Source organism: Chelon labrosus (genome assembly GCF_963514085.1).
Source record: "Chelon labrosus genome assembly, chromosome: 3".
Taxonomy (NCBI): Eukaryota; Metazoa; Chordata; class Actinopteri; order Mugiliformes; family Mugilidae; genus Chelon; species Chelon labrosus.
In genome coordinates, this window is record NC_140339.1 from 22,419,283 (window position 1) to 22,438,850 (window position 19,568).

A 19,568-nucleotide genomic window follows, 5' to 3' on the forward strand; every position below is an offset into this window, starting at 1 on the left:
GTAAAACCTGCTGAAGTTCAACACATTCTTCGATATCAAAACCATTTTCTTTAAGATGATAAGATATAAATTCATCGTAATTCTGCTTAAAAAAACAAAATAGAAAGTTTACATCACTAAGTATTTCTTGCTGAACAGATTCTGGTAAATTGTTTTTTTCCCTGCATTTTAGGATGAAGCTACAAAGATTATTTTTAAAGTTATATAAAAGTGTATCCATACAAGGGGGGGTTTGGACATCTGCATCATCACAGATAATACGCTCATGTTCATCTTCAGAAGCAGGGTTTTCACAAGCAGGCTCCTCACTAGCAGGATCACCAGAAGGTAAAATGCAAGCTCTATGTTTTCTATAAATGTGACATCTGAAAGATTGGTAATTGGAAAAAGTAGATTGACAGTCATTGAGTCCACATGTGATTGAGAAGCCTGCCTCATGGGCATGAGTAAGTCCCACATGTTGAACCAACTTCATGAGAGTGAAAGTTTTTCTTTGGCACTTGGGGCATTGGTGTAGCCGTGGCATTTAGAAAAAATAATAAAAAAAAAATAATAATAATTTAATAGAGGAGGTTTGTCACCCTAGTGACAGTTGTTGGCAGAGGCCTGTCTCCCTTCACATGAATTTTTGCAATGCATCGCTGTAGGAAGGTCAAAGTGTTCTTGTTTTTCGGCTGATACTCGAGATTGAAAACAAAATAAGAATAGAATGATGATATTATCGCTTCCTCTACCTTCATGGCCTCACACACCCTGACCCGGTCTACCATAAGTGAACAGAGGCTTCGTCCCTCAAACGCAGACTTCCAGTCTTCTTGGGTCACCTGGACAACTGGATACGGTGTGTTCGGTTCATCCTGAAGAATACAATAAAACAGACAGGGATGCAGGTTTTGATTGGTCAAAAAAGAGAGAGATAGTTGATGGACCCCCCCCACAAACAAAGAAACAATCATAATCATATCTATGGCCTACCTACATTACCACTCAGTGACTCAAGACATTGAAAAAAATAAATAAATAGATAAATCAATCAATCAAATAAATAAATCAACTACTAACTAGGGTAGAGTGCGGCCAGTAGTATAGGTCCGCAGCAAGAGAGCTAGGCAGAAGCTAGAGATGCATACCTCTCCCATTATGATGTGATGATTAACACTCTCTTTAAAAATGATTGGCAGGAGGATGAGCGCCGCTCTGAAGTCCATACCTAGAAGAGAGAGAGAGAGAAAGAGATACTTTATTCATGTTAGGCATCCAGTAGCTTACACATACCCAATCAAAATCTGATTATCATCTCAGAATGCACTGAATTGTCTACAGATTTTTCCATGCACGCGCTTATCAAAGTGTGAGTACACTCTAATAATAAGCTTTTTGTAAGTACCTGGTAGATCTCCGGTGAGCGTTTCTTCTCTGACCTCCAAGTACTGTTTGGCTAGTGGAGATTTTCCTTGAGCCAGGGCAAGTATTTTGGGCACTATCTGGTTAAAGCAATCAGTGAAGCTATTGCTCGCTGGTGGGTGGATACGACCCACCTCCTCCAACAGCTGCAGAAAGACAAAGAAAGACAATTAAGCAATTGATCACAAGAGGAAGGGGAATACAGAGTATTTGAACACGCTACGGGGAGTTGTGGCACAATGTGAAGCGGAGTTCTAGACTATACTAGCTGTTCTCTTTTTTCCTTCTTTCTTTTTTGAAAAATAAAATAAAAAATACGTATTTACAAAATCTTCACTTCCTGAACTTTACAGCATCTCTTGGTGATTCTGCCAAGATTAGGAAGCAAAGATTTTGTCAACATGGTTTGTTTAAACAGTGCTACAATAGTCTAGAAAGCCAGACTTATTTTCATGTCTAGTTGTTCAGCCCGATGTTGTTCTAGGGTACATCTTCCTTTTAACTTTAAACACTTACCCCTGAGGATGTCTTCAAGAAGGGATATTTCTTCACAGTATCCTCAACACTCATTCCTTCAGCGATCTCCTTCTGCCTCCATGCAAAGGTTCTCTGCATTAGGTCGCGTACAATCACAGTGTCTGGCTGCGCCTTGCTGTATTGTGTTTGTAGAATCTTAACATGACCAGCAATTGAAGATGCATCTTCCCCAAGAACATCAAGTTCCTATTGACAAAAATAGCAACATGCATGTTTAGCTGAGACAACATTGAGATACATTACATTGAGATTTGACAATCAAACAACAAAAAATGTTTGTCCAACTCACTGATCGTGGCTTGGTTCTCAGACAAGTGTTTGGACTCTCAGCATCAGGTTGCTTGGACGTCTTTCCATGGGGGCCAAACTTCTCTTTGATCATTTTCACTTCATCATTTTGGACAAGCGGAGAACGCTCGGTCTTAAATTTGCGCTTCAACGACATGTGCCAGGTATGCTTATTTCAACAAAATAATTGGGGGGGACACAACATTAGTCTTCAACAAAACCACTCTTTGGATAAATAAAGCTAGTCTCATGCTTCCTGTTAGGTCTCAGTAGTGACAATGGTAGCGTCCATACGTCAATCAACTGATTCCGTTTATAAATGCAATATGACCACTCACGTGCAGCAAGTCACGGAATGAAAGCACAAATTCCTGTCCTACACTACTGAATTAAGTGACCAGTGCAGACCTGATTAATCAATGGTAAAATTGACTGGATATTAACACATCCCACCCCATCGGTGGAGGGCTGGAGGAAGCTTTGAGGAACACATTTGTGCTTTCATTCAGTGGCCTGCTGCAGGTGAGTGGTCACATTGGTCCTATAAACTGTGGAATAGTCAATTGACATACAGACGCTTCCATGGTCACTTCTGAAACTTAACACACTCCTATTAGGATGAAGCATGGGACTACAACAAAGCTAGTTAGACAAAAATAACTATCAGGGATCATTGACATGGTTTAATATTTATCAGGGAGTAAATAAAGCAAAGCTACTTACATAGCCATTTCCTGTAACATCCTTCAGGAATGGGTATTTCCGAATTAATGCCTGAGCTACCTTGACATATTCTGCATGCGTGGGATACCTAACACAGAACAGACACAAGTAAAAGTAAATGCGGAATCGACACTGATCCTGACGCCAATCATAATTACAAGCTATGGGAATGCAGAATACAGCGACTTCTGTCTAAACTGCACCAGAACTTTGGAAGTATGAAGTGAGTGCACATTACATCCAAAGGTTTGGTTGCAGGGAGGTACTGCATTTCTCTATGCATTATGGTAGGATATTTGTATGCAGCTCCTATAGGTGTCCCAATTCCCATAAAAACTGTGATAAATGACTTGTTATGACCTTAAAATCGGCAGCTTTAAATCATTGTTCGCTACAATCCATGGTAAAAATGTTCTTATGCCAAGTGAGAGAAGGAGAATAAACAATAGCTTATCTATCAAGACAAGAGGTGGACCTAAGATGATGATTGGTGACATCTAGATTTGATGGGTAAATGGACAGGTCAGAGCCTCCAGCAGAAACGGTGCCAACAAAAAATGCAATGAGCAACAAGAGCAAGAGACAAAAGACAAGACACACACACACGGGACAAAGAATTCAGACAGTAGTACTTACATAGTATACATGGCAACAGTCTCATGCAATACTCGTATTATTTTGTGCCTGTATTGTGGAACTCTCTGGACCTCCTCTTTGGCATCCAGCTTTGCTTGAAGCTCTTTAGGGAAAGATGGGAGGACAAAAACATCGGGCAGCCTCCCAGCGGCCTGAGAACTAGTTCCACAAGACAATATAAAGAGAATTTACATCTGTCACTCTGTCACTTTGTTATAGTAAGTACTACGGTAGCCAAGAGGGGCCACAACACATGCATATTCAGAAAATACTTCAAAATGCAGAAAACATCTTCACTCACACGTGACCCCTCTGAGCCACCGTACTTGGATTTCTTTAAACAGTAAAGTATGAGCGCTTAAGAAAAGGGAGTCGGTGTTGTAGTGTTATAATTGATTGAAACAACACTTGCCTTGTAGCAGCATCAACATCTAGCACTTGAAACGTAATTGTGTGCATCTCCTCTGTGTCCATCTCCTCTGCAAGAATAAATAACGATATTGCATTCAAAAATCACCTTTCCATCAATGAGAATGAAGTGCTGGGGAGGAGGGGCAACTAGAGTACACTAAAGGTCACTACACATCAACTAGTGACATGATGAAGGAGAGGGTAAAAAGGTGGAAGGAAGGTGGGGGAATTAGGACTACCTGTGCCGTGAGCAGCTGTTACGGGACAGCCTTTACCTGTCTTGGGTTGTGTGTTTTGAGTGGAACAGGCTTCTCCGTCTCCAGGCTGAATCTGTCGCATAATTTGGAGGAATTTGACTTGTTTCTTAAAGGACCCTTTGAACAAATGGTCCAGCATTGCGTCGGTTAACCCAAGCTGTACAGTCTCTCCATCCACTTCATTTTCTGCGGATTAAAAAGCACATTGATTTTGATTGTACTCATGCATTATGGGTATATGGTTATTGCTATTGCTGTCCAAAGCCACATACAAATAAAAACAATACAATAATTAATCTAACAGTGAACAATTTCAAAGAGTTGATTAATAGTTGGGTATATACACAGTAACTGGTTGTCTTCAATTCAGATATCCCACAGATTAAATTTGTACCTTAAACAGTGGCTGTTGCTGCTCTTAGAAATAGAGGAAACTGCTCAAACAAAATGGTCAATTATTACATTGGACGAACTAGCCAGGAAGTCTAACACGCTATAGCATGTTCTGGTTGGAAAAATAGGCTAATGTAATACATTATTGTTTGGTGCATTTTCCGTTATATTTTAGAGGAGGCCGAGCTTCCCCTATTGAGAGTGAGGAGTTGTCGTCATGGTACAGAGCCCCTCCCCTCGATATCGCGGTATCTCCATTGACTGTATATGGGTATCTCGCGGGATCCTCCCCCTCTCCGCCATGTTGGCAGGATCCCAGCGGTAAAACATGATTGTTTACGTGTGTTGTTAACTCGGTAGTAGAGGAGGTTCTCGTTGTTTTACCATGCCTGGAACTCACTGCTGCGTTAAAACTGCTCCAGTACCTCACACGATACATATGGAAAACATAGGAACAATGGAATACAGTTGTTTAGGTTACCGAAATGGACACAGCATCAGGGAGAGTCTCTGACCTGCCGAGGAGACGCCGGATTGCTTGGTTGGCTGCAAGAAAGGACCTTACTTTCGATCTCACCCCCCAGTCAATGAGAGTGTGTTCTCTGCATTTTCACTCGACTACGTTCTCTAAAAAATGTCTTTATGCTGTTTGTTAAAGCTACAAAGTGTAGGTTACCTAGCTGTTAATGTTGTTGCAAACCCTGAAGTGCATCTGAAGTTTGCTGCCTAGCTAACTATCTAACAAACTGTTGCCTCTTCGAAAATGCTCAATGGCCAACCATTAATGTTAACTAAAAAGTAGTTGAGATTCTGCTCATGACATTATGCTACCTTGTTGGTAGCATAATGTCATAATACATAATAATACAGTTTTCCTGCGCTGTCTCCCTGCGCTACAGTGTGAGAGCAAGTTATTTGGAAGTTTCACGAGACTGACTGTATACTGTCCTGCCAGGTAGGGCGAATAAATCAACGAAAACAGTGGTTCGGTCTCTGTTGGTCTTAATAAACACAACGCACGAACACGACCGCACCTACGTTTCTTTCGCCTTAACTTTCTCCATTGCTTTACTCCATTGCTTTACTTTCTTACTCTGTCCCGCCGAAATAATAAACGCGCAAAAATTAAAGAGCTCTGTAATGTTTCGTAGCGCCTCCGTTAAGTTCTGAAGGCGTTGCCCCTGGCAACCGATAGCGTCTCCTACCATCATGGCCGACCGGCTCAGACCCCACCCAAATCCGCACGTTCCAGCAATCGCCTCTGGTAGAGACCCGGGAATTCCACACAACATGGACGCCATCTTCTATCGTTAAACTGTGTTTCACAGGTCCACGTGTACAAATGGAATCGAACATCATCCATCACCTTCATCTTATAAATATGCAATACCCGTAAACTAAACACTAACATATTATATTATCTACATACCTGCAGAACTATGTTGGGCATTAGCTTAACTTTAACTCAACTTTTAATTGAGTACGTTGGCTGAGCGAGGGACATGAGCTAGCTATTGCTATAGCCAACTCTAGCTAGCCAGCTGAATTGACTGGCAAACGTTAGCTAAGGTAATCTAACGTTATGCTTTCTTCTTTACAATATGTACGACTACATCTAACAAATGTTAGTGGTAACTAATAAATAAGTCCTGATATAACGTTAGCTTGATCTAACAGTAGCTAACTGGCTAGCTACAACGTTAACGTTATTTCGCTGGCGTCAGCATTCCGATGCACCAACTTTAATCAAGTGTCACATTCAAATGTTCGTCAGCTAATAACCGTATTACTCACCTCTAAATTTCTGCTCTTCATCACTGGTCATACATAGTCCTGCTTCTGACAATTTAAGTATGAGCTCATCTGTTGATAACTTGTCCATGTTTCAACTGGCAAGCGCCGTTCTCCTCCTTCAACGGCAACCGGCTCCAGCTACTACGTGAATGAAAAAGTGATAATGTACACCTAGGAAAGACGTTCCGTCAAGTTGCCTGATGACAGTTCTAAATTATTGCGCTGGCTCAAACGCTAGATGGTAACCATGGCAACGGAGACTCAACGTTATTTCACAGTTTATTCATCGCAACAGCAAGACAGACAAAACATGAGTGATTTTATCATTTCTTTTAACTTATTTGGTGAGTTTGACAACTTTGAAGACTGGGATGCAGCAGAAGAAAAAGAGAGAATATGAAAAGAAAAAGGAGAAGCGACACAAGGAGGTGACACCGGAGGAATGGAACGAATTAGAGGACGACAAGGACAAGATGAACACAAAGAAAACCACGAAATGGGCAGTTAAAACATTAAGAGATTTCCTGGCTGACAAAAACATGGACATCAACTTCACGTAACGTAAGGCCAAGCCATCTCACTTCCCATCACTGATCAACTGCTGCGGTCCGGTCGCTATGGCCACGTTGCTGCGCAACGCCTGCATACGGGAGATATTAAATAGTGCGCTCGACTTGTAAAAATAATAATAATAAAAAAAATTCACGATTTTAACTCTAAAACACATTAAAGTATTATTAATTGATTAAATATTTCTTTCTTTCGTAAGTGACCATGGTATAAGCGGGTTAATTAATGGACTTCGCGTCGGACGATTCACGCCTCCGCGTCGTCCATTAATTTCTGTTAATGGACACCTCGTCGGGCATAGAGAGTCGAAGTCCCGCCCCTCTACTTCCGGGTTATGGGACCTATCTTTCGAAAAAATATGAACGGCAGTCTATGGTGAGATCATAATTATTTTTTGGTCCCGATCGAATTGTGGCATGAATTTCACATATGATGTGTGTGAATTTAAAAGATAATTTTTCACGTCAAGAGATAAATTATTTGACGTAAATAAGCTGAACAACATTAGGTTTTGTATGAGATCGCTTAGTGAACTACATCTCTCTAGAGATCCCTAGAGAACTATGGCTGTCTCCTTGTTGAGCTTTACCGTCTTCTTCCAGGACGAAGGCAGAAGCATCAAACGAGGTGAAAATCATTATAAATCGGGTCATGTCGAGAGCTGTAGTTACATGAAGGGAGTTTTGGTCGGTTCTGTACGCGCCAGCATGCGGGACTTGTAGTTCGTTTAATTACGTATTTGCCATAGCGTTTTACTTAACTATCTTGCGACAAACTGTGACATTCTTGACATGTAAAAACATTTTTTATTCTGAAAAACAACATACGTATAATCCAAGGCACAAGTCGATCGGGACCAGAAAATAATTTATCTTTCGCCATAGACTGCCGTTCATATTTTTTCGAAAGATAGGTCCCATAACCCGGAAGTAGAGGGGGCGGGACTTCGGCTCTCTATTATCCCTTACTTAACCCACACCCTCCAGCCAATCAGAATCGAGTATTCACCCAGACCATGGTATAAAGAGGTGTGGCCACTTACCTAGAACGTGTGACATACGAAGATGTCCAACGTGGCGCTAAACGTTCAACTTCTCACACAATAGAAGTTCGGGGTTTCTGTCATATGCTGCAAATCGAGTCGAGTCGAAAAATGTACACTATAAACTGTAAATAAATGGAAATAAACCGTTGTAACTCGGATATGTGTCTGAGGTAATAGTACACACCCCTCTGATTCCAAGCCCTCGATTTCATGGAAAAGGCATATCCCAGAGGATTGTGTACCCTTGAAAAAGGTACTTAAAAGCACCCCAGGTTATGTACCCTGTCACGAAAGGTACTTCTTAGTACCGCACAGGAAGTGTACCCTTTCACCGGAATAAAGTACTTATTTTGTACCCTACAGGCTGTGTACCCAAAAGGTACTTCTTAGTACCCCTTAGGAACACAATAGGACTTTTAATGGTACATCTCTGAATGTTGTACCTTAAAGAACTAGATTGTACCTTCACTATTACTTTATGTGTGAGAATGTACCTTTTCAAAGGGTACCTATATGTACTTTTAAGCATTCATAATTCATTGTGTACCCTTTTCTTTGGAAAGGTACTTATTTGTACTCAGCTAGAGACATGTTAGTAACTTTGATGGTAAAGTTGTGAAATTTGTACCTTGAAGTACTTGATTGTACCCTCACTGTACCTTTATTTCTGAGAGTGTAGACTAGTGTTTTCAGGTATTCATATGGCTCTGGCTTGTGATGGGTCTGTTAGCATACACCGTAGTTATGCATCCAGGCTAGTTCTCTCGCAGGATCAGAACATGTGAGCATTTTGTTTTTAGCTGACATCGATGCTTGTGTCCCTATTGATTTTTGTCTTAAGATTCTAGGTGTTTCTACTTAACCTAATGCTGGATATGAGATAGTTACTCCCTTCATAAGATCTCAGTCTTTTGTGGACATGCTGTCTTTCATGACTAAGGCCAAGTAGGTGGCAAGTACACATAAAGATATTTTCTTACTAAGAATGTAAATTGGTGGTAGTTCTCACTATTTAGAAATAGTGCTGGTAAATACCAGGCCTGTGTCATAAAGTGTGGATGATTTGAAATATATAAGCGCGCAATAAATGTATTTGAATTATATAACTGGCAGAATTCATTTAATATATATCAGTCATCAAGGGGGGCTTGTCATCTTGTGGACTTGCCAAAGAGTTTTCTTTTTCTTTTTACAACTTATGGCATTCCATATAATATTGCCCCTCTTCTCCACATACCCTGACTCATGTGGTCTTGTCATTTTCAGGCCAAAATATGTTTTTTGAAAACGACTTCCGAATACTCTGTTTTCCGCCTGAACTGGAAAACAGCTTTGTAAACACGAGCTCCATTTCAGCGTATTGAGTGGTTTACATTTGTAAAACGTGTCTAAAGCCTTGTATACTTAATCTAAGGTCTGGGAAGATCAGAGTGCAAGTGCTCCCTCCACTCTGTGCTGCACTGCCTCTGTGTTCCACTGAATAATGCAGGATGCTTTGAGAGAGTGTGGAATTACAGTTCCTGGAAGAGGCGTGCAGTAAGGCGTCATTCTTTCACCATTTTGTAACCATGTTGTCAGTGTTTTTTTGGCTTGCGCCAACTGCACTGTAGCCCAAATGAGTTTCTCTGTCTGTGAAAGGCTTGTGTGAGCATGCAGTGACAATGACCGCCGTCCCCTCGCAGTGTATAGCCACCCTCATTTACTGTTCTGTGTCTGAGCTAGTTATATGCCACTTTAGACTGGGTTCCTCCCTTTGAGAACAGAGCAGGGTGGATCAGAGGACTATTTCTGCAGTGTGAGTTATTGGCCATGAATAAGAATTAAAGTTCATTTCTCTTCTCTGCCCTCCTCCAAAGAATAAGACTTCTGTAAACACATTTTCAGAAGGAAAGTTCCTATTGAGGTGCAACTTGTCAAAAGAATACACTTTTTCAATCTCATCTCTGTACACCAACTAGATTTGTGAGTGTCTAGCCTAGCTTAACAACAATATTGGAAGTGGGAGAAATGTTAAATGTAAGCTTAGCTACATCTAATTCAGTTGGTGTGAAAGCCTTTTTTGTTGCTCCAAAGCTGAGGAAGATATAATTTAACTCGGTAGAACACCATTAAATACTTCAAAATACTGGAGACATAAAAATGTTATATGGTTAAAGTTACAATGTTTGAATATTTGTCAGTATCCGGATGGAAGACACAACTTATTTATAACGTTTGATTAGTTCTTCATAACTATTTAGTGAACATGTACTCTTATGTGTTTTGGAACTTTAACATGGATCATGTTTGTGTTGGTTCTACAAACATAATATATCCTTGAGCCTCACATTCTTTGTGGACGAGAGAAAAACAGTGAAGTGGGAAAAGAAGAGATAGCAGCTGTTTGAGGTGAAGAAGCAAGGAGAGACTTTAATTTCATTGGCCAGAGCTCAGCCACAAAGGAGCTGCAAAGTACAGTGTGAACTTCCTACCATTACTTCAGCCTGTTTGGGTTTAATTTTGTGATTGTTGCTGAATATCATAGCTGCAGTGTGTGCAGGTTATGCTTTTCACAGTGGTGTGGGCCTGCTGTTACTGCTGTGCTCAGCATTGTGCATTAGGGTGTGTTAGTGATGGTTTCCATTAAAGACAGGCCAACAACCAATACAGAGTTTGTTGTTCTGCAATGACCTCGCCAAATCCAAATGTCACAACTTGCAGGGGGTCAGCCAAAAAGTAATAAATGTGTTTGAATCAAATTGTAGTTGGTAAGTGTATTCAATATTTGTACTTCTTTTCAACTTAATGATCTGGGTCTGTAAAATTCCTTTCTGTGCAGTGATAGAAAAGTTGAAATGCTGGAAGTGAGCTGTGAACGGGAGAATGTGTCAAGAAAGAATATCTGACTATCCTGCTAGCAGACGCAGAAAGCTCTTTGAAGATGTGTCTTTTTCCCCTGTGCTCCTTCTGATGGTGTATTTCACAGATGCAGTAAGACATGAGGCTCTGTGGAAACCTTTGAGGCTGTGTGGAGAAAGTGATAATGCGGAGAACTCACTCATAGTTATTCATTTGCAGTCAGAGCATTAGTGTCAGATCTATAGACGTAATCTACACCCTTTTGTCTTGTCACGGTGGAAATACATTCAGCTTTTGCGTATTAGAAGCATGTGGATGAATCATCCTGTTTAGATCTGACTATGACTCATCCGGTCATTCCATATGATAATTGCAATGGCCTGGCCGTGTGTTAAACTTGATCACCATCGGTTTAGTCTGCAGTGTGTCTGCTGACCAAATACTTTTTGTTATCATTCGTCTTCGAGTTTTAGCCTGGCCTTTTACATCTATTCCTCCATTGGGTGTACAGACTTTGTGCAGACTAATATCCATCACCTTGCTTTTTGTTGTACCTGTCCATTTCTTCTGGGGCTCTTGCATGTGGCATTGAACAGTCACGAGGCATCTGCTCCTCTTGCATTCACTGGCCCGACAGCTTGTACGTCATATCCTCTGGATGGAAAACAGATTTGGTTTCATAGGAGGGCAGTGAGCCTTGAGTTGTGTTGATTAGGACGGAGCTGTGCAACCCTGGCAACATCCACTTATCCCACAAACCAAAGGAGCGAGGCCTGCTGTTTTCTATTTTGCTCCATTTATTTCAGTGTGTTATTGTACATGTTGCAGTGGTATTGTGCATTTAGAAAGGAAAGGTAAGAACAAAAGCATATAAAGAAAGCGGCACAATACAACAGTCATTTGTGTACCCAAAAGCACTTTAATCTTTAACCTGTAATAAACAAATAACAAGGTGATTTGTGAATGTTCAGTACGCCCTTTTTTTTTTCCTGGATTTGTTTCAGACCTCTGTCTATGTTGACACTACTATCTTATGTACTCTTATGGGGTGCAAGATTTAGGACACAGTCCATAGCGACTTTACAGGTGTATGACATGCTATCAGAAATGAAATTCTACAACCTCCAGACAGCCCCTCATTCCCACATTGATAAAATAATAATAATGTAATAGCCTATCAAGTTGAATTGCTTTGTTGTAGTGCCAGTTTGCACTGAACTCAGGAAGGATTGTTCTTAAAAGCAGGTAATTAAGACCTCTGATTAGGGCTGAAACGATTCGTCGAGTTACTCGATTAACTCGATTACAAAAATTGCTCGAGGCAAAAACTCTGCCTCGAAGCCTCGTTAAATTCCTATGACGCGCACTATACGCGGAGGGATCTGATTGTTCCACACGGACCGTTGTTTTGGAAGCACCACACCACTAGCGCGTGATACATTTTGAATTTAGTTGGCGCGATGGCGGAGAGTAAAGATGCCCATAAACGGCAAAAAATGTCTAAAGTTTGGGATCATTACATTCTAAAAAAGGAAGAGAACAAAGTGCAGTGTAAATACTGCAAAGTAGACCTGGCGTATCACAGCAGTACAAGCTCAAATGATCCAGCATCTAAACAGAAAACATCCACATGCTGTTTCACCAAGCGTCGCTGAAACAAGGTAACGTAACCTAAACCTATACATTTTAATCGCATACTGTATGTAGCGATGTCATGATGCGGTTTGACTAGATATGATATAGCTTCAGGGGCGGAGTGGCAATCGGGACGACCGGGCTGGCCGAAGGATTTACGCAGCGGGTCACAAATTGAGCGGCCGCGAGGCGAACGCGACCGGCCTGAGCTTATCAGAATAATTGACGTTACTAAATTCTCTACACCCTCATCTCTCTCACTCTTCCTCACGCACAGCAGCACGCGTTCACAAACAAACACACAGGTTGCTAGGTTACCATAGCAAATAGGCTCACCCCAGAAATTATGTATTATTTGTTAGTAGCCTAATGGTAAATGCTGCAGGTGTAGAAATCTACATAAAACGGATATTTACTTTGATGTCAAGGCTAGATTACAACATGAAACTTGTTGTGCATATTAATAAATTAAATTGCTTTTTGTTTTACAGTAAGTTCGCTTAACTTTATTGTTATGTAATTGTTGGCACTGGCACTTTTAATGGGTAAATTGCAATACATGGGCTTAGTTTTGGAGCCAAATGTTGGAGTTGGAGTTCTCGGTTTTTTTGAGAAATAAAAGGCAAATGCTTGATCATTTTACAGCCACATAATTTTCGTTATGCATCATTTGTTTTGGTTGTTTAAAAACGTAAAAAAAATATCCGATTAATCGATCGATAAAGTGCTAGATTAATCGATTACAAAAAGAATCGATAGCTGCAGCCCTACCTCTGATCATTGAGGGTGTCCTAAATATATCTATGAGTTGATGTACTTTTGCTTTGGGTGTTGCAGAAGGCAAAAACAACTTTTCTTTCCATAAAAGCCTGGCCTCTTTCTTCTTGATCTACCCTATGATGCTCTATGATTGAGCTGCTCGCATGGTACTTACAGTATATCTTCTGTATCACCCCTGTGTCATATTGAATGCATGAATGTGTTGATATGTGACTCCTCTTTCCTTACTCCTCTAGGGAAAACCTTTTCCTTATAAATAGGACATGCCTGTGAGGCTGAAATGGTTGGTATGTCTGCCTGGTTGGTTTTCTGATGCTATGTCATCTACGGGACCACCTGTTGCTTGCATTTGTTTTTGCTGGCTTGTGATAAAGTTCTCTAAAACTTAATTTAGCTGGCCATAGGTTTGCTGTTGCTGTCCATATGTCCCACATGCTTTAGACCCATATGGCTCCAAAGACGTCATAGAGAAGTTGACTACTAGATCTCTTTAAATACCTACAGTCTGAAAGAGCACGATTGCTTCAGTTGGTATGCCAAGCTTTGAGGAACAGCAAACTTAAGGTGCAACTTGAGCAGATTGTCTTGGCGTAGGATCTCCAGTCACTTTTTAAGCAGTTTCCAGACGTTGGTTTGCTTCATGTTGGTAAATGGTTTGTAAAGGTTGTGTCTTGTATATATGCTGAACGGAAGTGATATGTATCTTCATTACTCAAGTTGCTCACTGTTTTTAGGGATGAGTTATATTGGGCACTGCTGTCATCTGTGTTGGCAATATGTTTATGTTTAGTCTATTGGTAGTATTATAATGAATATTGTTCAATTATTCCTTGATGATCCCTCATCATTTCAGCCATTATTACTTCACCATGACTTGCTCGCCCCTGTTAAGTCATTATTCTCCAAAGGCAGCTTTTTGCCATCTCCGTTTAGTATGGGCAGTCTGTGTGTGAGATATTCCTTGTGTCTTATTGATTTTAATGAGCTTGAAGGTCAGGACTGCAAAGAAAGGTTTGAATCAGACAAAAGAGCTCTGAATACTTCACACTGTCAGTGCTCTGTCAAATTTATATGCTTTGTGGTGTGTCCTAAACACAGAGTTCTTGACCTTCGGCAAGACTTACCTATATTGGTGCAGACAGGCCTGCGTCACCACTAGCCTTTCCTTTGATGTGGTATTACAGTTCTATTATGGAAGAGTACCACTGAGCCAGCAAGTAGGCGAGGTGACTGTCCTCCTTATTTTCTGTCAGCCTAGAGCAGATACCAGAGCCTGTCAAAGCCCTTATCCCAGCCTGGCTGACCTGCTAACCCACTGGCACAGCCTGCTGATGCTTGGCAACTCACACTGGCTTACAAGTCACTTGGCACTGTTGCACACGTACCACACAATCTCATCTGACTGGCCATCATCAGGAATTTCATGACATTGCTAAAAATCGTTGATTATTGCTCAAGCCAGCAGCTTAAAGAACCAAAAACAAGACATGCATGAGTAGTGAAACTGAGGAGAAAATAAAGTTTTAAGGTGCTGGAGTATGAATAATGTGTACATCAAGCAATAACATATTCAGGTATAAGTCCTGCTTTACGATATATCGAGTAAGAAAAAAACTGTTGTTTTATTTAAATACTTTGATATTAAATTCTCTTATTGTTCTACTGTCTGCTAACACTTGTGTGTGTTGTCTTCTCCACAGGGCTCCAGAGATTATTTTGGGATTGCCGTTTTGTGAAGCCATAGATATGTGGTCCCTAGGCTGTGTGATAGCTGAACTTTTTCTAGGCTGGCCTCTTTACCCTGGGGCACTGGAGTACGACCAGGTAAACAACTTTCTTCTCCATCCCTCCTTTGCGCCTCCTTTTACGCTTTCTGATTTTCATGTAACTTTTCCAGCATCTCCCACTTCTACTTTTAACTCCTATGACTCACACTCTCCTCTGCACTGTCTCCACATGGATTTTTTTTTTTCCCCGAGGCTTTTTTTTTTTTGGTAGGCTTTCCCTCCATTGAAGTTTTACCATTTTTTTTGCCACCACTTCTCCCATCATTCATTCCCCTACCACTATTCTCCCACCTATATTTTCATGGCCCATGTGACTGTCTTCTTTCTTTTTCTCCATTTTCCTTCTCCCCTACATTTTCCGATCAAGTTGTGTGTCTTGTTTTTTTTAGTTTGCATGCAATTCGGCTTTCTATTACAGACCTCCTACTCACTGTTGAATTTGTTTTAGTGAGAAAACCTCTGCTACGTTTGCCTGAATTTCCCAGTGTTGCAAAGAGTCAAATGTTCATCCCTTTAAGCCACCTTTTACAGGAAATAGTAACTGTAAGTTTGATATGCTGTCTTCATTTATAGATTTCAAAACATGCCATGAGATCTAGGCCTAATGTTATCAAAAGGTTTTTTTGTATGGCAGCATGGATTGAAGGGAGAGAGATTATTTGAAGTTTAAGGAATTAAAACCTGTTTCACTGAAAGAAAGATGGTGATAGATTGTTTGCTCAAAGAAAGATACGGATGCCTCTAGGGACTTACAGCAAATAAAATGAGTGTAGTTTGCACTCAATTCTTGGTGATGCACCTACCATGAGAGATTTGAATTGGCTAGTGTCTGTGACAGTGAGCAGAAGGACATATTATTGTGATTGATGGTATGTCTATTAAAAGACACTGGATGCCTGCCCCTCCCGGTGGATGGCAGTGTCTTCCCAGGTCTAGACTGATCTGGGCTTATGTTGAGCGGCTTTCCCCTGCCCCGGAGTCCCATCTACTCCAAGCCTGCCCACTGAGCCTCAGTCGGATCCTTCTCTGTCCCTACATTGCAGCACCCACTATGCGGTGCACTCATAGCAAGTATTTTTATGCCCAGGCATCGTTTTTCACTCTCCATAGGACCGAGAAGGGAGAGATAACTCAACACCTCCGAAAGAGATTTGACTTAAGCACAACAGCGCCAGTCTCAATATGATTAATCTGTTTTTGTAGGAGCCAGTCGGCATGTCGCAAAGCCGCTTATAGTTATCTGGGGGGGACCTCCTCAATTTAGTATGGGACTGCTTGAAGCTGATGAGGTGATGGGCGTGCATGTGATAACTAATGAGCTTGAGGTTAGCATACTGTAAATAGAGAGTGTGAGAGACAATGAAATGAAAAGAAAGATAATGGGTGTTTCAACCAGTGTATTTAAACTAGTGACTAAATTTAAATCCAAATGCAGTGCAAACACTGGTGTGGCAAAGAATGTTGGTTTAATGTAACAGAGAAAAGCGGATGAAGAGAATACCTTACTTTAAGCTTGACAGATGGAGCATTAATTATGTTTTCATTACAATTTATTTTTATGAAAATAGCAGCCATGGTTTTTAAGCGCTGGATATTCTGTTACAAAATTGTCCAGATTCAAAAATAAATGTTGAGCCTATAAAAGAAAATGCTTGTTTTTTTTTTGTTTTTTTTTAACTCCATGCCAGGAATTTTATGATTACTTCCTACTTTCAGACCCTTGTCCCAGACTACACCAGTGATCATTTATTGGCTTCTACCATTGAAACAAAATTAATCTGAAAGGTTGAAGACATGGATAATTATACATGTGCTCTCCGTGTGTTAAATGAGCAGTAAACAGCTAAGCAGCTGAGTTCTGGTGTGAGGTGTCATGCCCGTGTCACAGGTTGAGTTTGCTGGAGTTGACTGAGCTGCTTACCCCCTTCCTTCCTCTTTTCTTCTTATCTTTCTGCATGGGGTCTTGTTCCATCCCACACAGCATATTGTATTTATAACTCTGGCCCCTCCTTCTCCCTTTCCCCTCCTTACCTCATCCCCTAGTCACACCATCTTTTATTTCACTAGTAAATGAGGCTGCTCCTCTCTTCTGATCTGACAAATCATCGGTACAAAGGTACAGTGCAAGTGGTGCAACCATAGTAGAGCAAAGTAAAGTGTGCTTGTTCATTTTTTTCCCCTTGCTACTTTGCTGGCAACCCAGAGAATACTGTATGTCAGAATGAGAGGATACAAGCAGTGTTTGTGGAAGCAAAAAAAAAAAAAGATTTGTGTTAGTTAGGGTTAGAATTGTCAAGGCTGTGGAAGGAATTATCCTCTTTGTAAGCTGGTACAAATTGGACCCTAATGTCACAAATATGAAAGAGATTTGCGGTACACTAGTCAAGTGCATGATTCTAGGCTGAGATTTATTCAAATTTATTATGATGAAGAGCGGCGTTGAAATGCGTCGTTTGTAGTGTGTACTGTTATCTGCACCGTCATAAAATAAAGGCTTCCTGTCTGCAGCAGGCCCGGGCTCGCTAGGTAGTTGTTTTGTGAAGCCTTAGCTTTGCAACAGTGATCTCACTGGTTTGAGCTCTCTGCAGTAACACGCCTTCAAGGAAAAATAAGGGTTTTCCCGTCACAAGAATTTTCCTACCCACACGCATTGGCATTGTTTTCTGTGTCTGTTGCTGTTTACATGATGTTGCGGAACTACAGCACAGTCGCAGTGTATTATGAAGGGGAATTTAGTCAATGTACTTTTAGAGTAAAGTTTGTAGGAGTTGCCACTTTCAGTTATCCTTGGTTATTTTATGAATAGTAATTCATTCAAGACATGGAGGAATGTCTCCAAGGAATGGAGGAAAATGGTTAATGTTCTTAAATCCACCTCTGTTGTGAACAAGACATGAAAGAAAGACATGTAAGTGGATAGTGACACAATGTGTCACATAATAGTTGAATGTAAGGGCATCTCCACCATTCCATCATAATCTCTTAACAAAGCTGATTATATTTACTATGCATCAAAAATCCCAGTGATTGCCGGGTTTTTTATCATGACCTCATATTTAGCCAACTAACATGAGCAAACCGTCCCACCCACACAGACACATTGAAGCATTTGCACCTCGGTAACAAACTGATAGAAGCTAATGCACAAACCTCACACTTTTCAGGGAGAGGAACATGAAGTTCAACACATTAAGTACTTCCAACACAAACAGTTTTACAAAAACAATCTACAGTTAAACAACATATGTAAAATGCATTGTACAACTCATTCATTCATTCATTCATCTTCTGTAACCGCTTGTCCTGTGAAGGGTCGGGGGGGCTGGAGTCTACCATCTACCATTACAGTCTCCAATTAACCTAACAAGCATGTCTTAGGACAGTGGGAGGAAGCCAGAGTACCGGGAGAGAACCCACGCAGACACAGGGAGAACATGCAAACTCCACACAGAAAGGCCCCAGTCGAACCCGAAAGCTTCTTGCTGGGAGGCATCAGTGCTAACCAACACACCACTGTGTCGCCATCCACAATTAGCTTAGTATTATAGAAATATGTTCAGCTGTTAAATGCTATTAATATGTATAGGAATGTCTTCATGGCCTTTCTCCCATTGTAGCTCTCTGCCCTCGCTTTGCTTCTTAGCCGCACTGAATCTCTAATGATTGTTGTTCTCTGCACTTGGGTGTGATTGACGTCAGCCGAGCTTCTCACTGCTCTCCTCTCATAAACCTGCATATGACATTCTTGCTCTACAGCGTCTGACTGACAGGCGTTGTTGCCCAGGAAAGCATTTGGCATTGGGGCCATAGAAACTTTGTTATCGAATATTACATGAACAGTTCTTTTAGAGATCGTCAACACAAGCTACACGCATTACTTGGACCTTATTTGGGTCTAGACATTTCTCAAGAATGTGCCATTTTCATGGTCTCTGCACCTGTTTACGCTGTGCACACATCAACACACAGTAACTGTGAGGGACTTGATAGTGTGATGTCACTTGAATGACCCTGTAAATTGTCAGCCCTGCAGTGATATGTTGGTTTCGAACAGAGTGTGAATGACGGAGAAACGTTCATTGAGACATGTTTAGAATGGAGATAGATGTTGACAGTTTAATACAAAATGGTACTTCAGAACTTTTTAATTCTTCATTAAACCAACCACAGTTACTCTTTTCTTTAGCTAAAATATGTATTTATTTTGTTCATGTTCTGTTTTCTCCCTCCCTTTCTCTCCTTATGTCCAATAGATTCGCTACATTTCTCAGACACAAGGTTTGCCTGGAGAACATTTACTGAATGCGGGGACAAAGACAGCGCGGTTCTTTTGCAAAGAGTCCGACTCACCTTATGCAGCATGGAGACTAAAGGTGAGGAGTATTTACACACCTCAAAAATAGGGGAGATTATACTTTTATCAGAATATGTACTGTTAACATTATACTATTAAAATGAATGAATGCGACA

General features: G+C 40.9%; 1 protein-coding gene across 1 annotated transcript in view; it reads left to right on the plus strand.

Moving 5' to 3' along the window:
• Positions 1 to 19,568, plus strand: part of hipk3b (homeodomain interacting protein kinase 3b) — a 48,678-nt gene that overhangs the window by 17,289 nt on the left and 11,821 nt on the right. The window contains exons 3-4 of the mRNA XM_084541269.1: positions 15,012 to 15,135; positions 19,352 to 19,471. Of these exons, the coding sequence (XP_084397395.1) occupies positions 15,012 to 15,135; positions 19,352 to 19,471 (244 nt within the window). The remainder of the gene's footprint in view (positions 1 to 15,011; positions 15,136 to 19,351; positions 19,472 to 19,568) is intronic.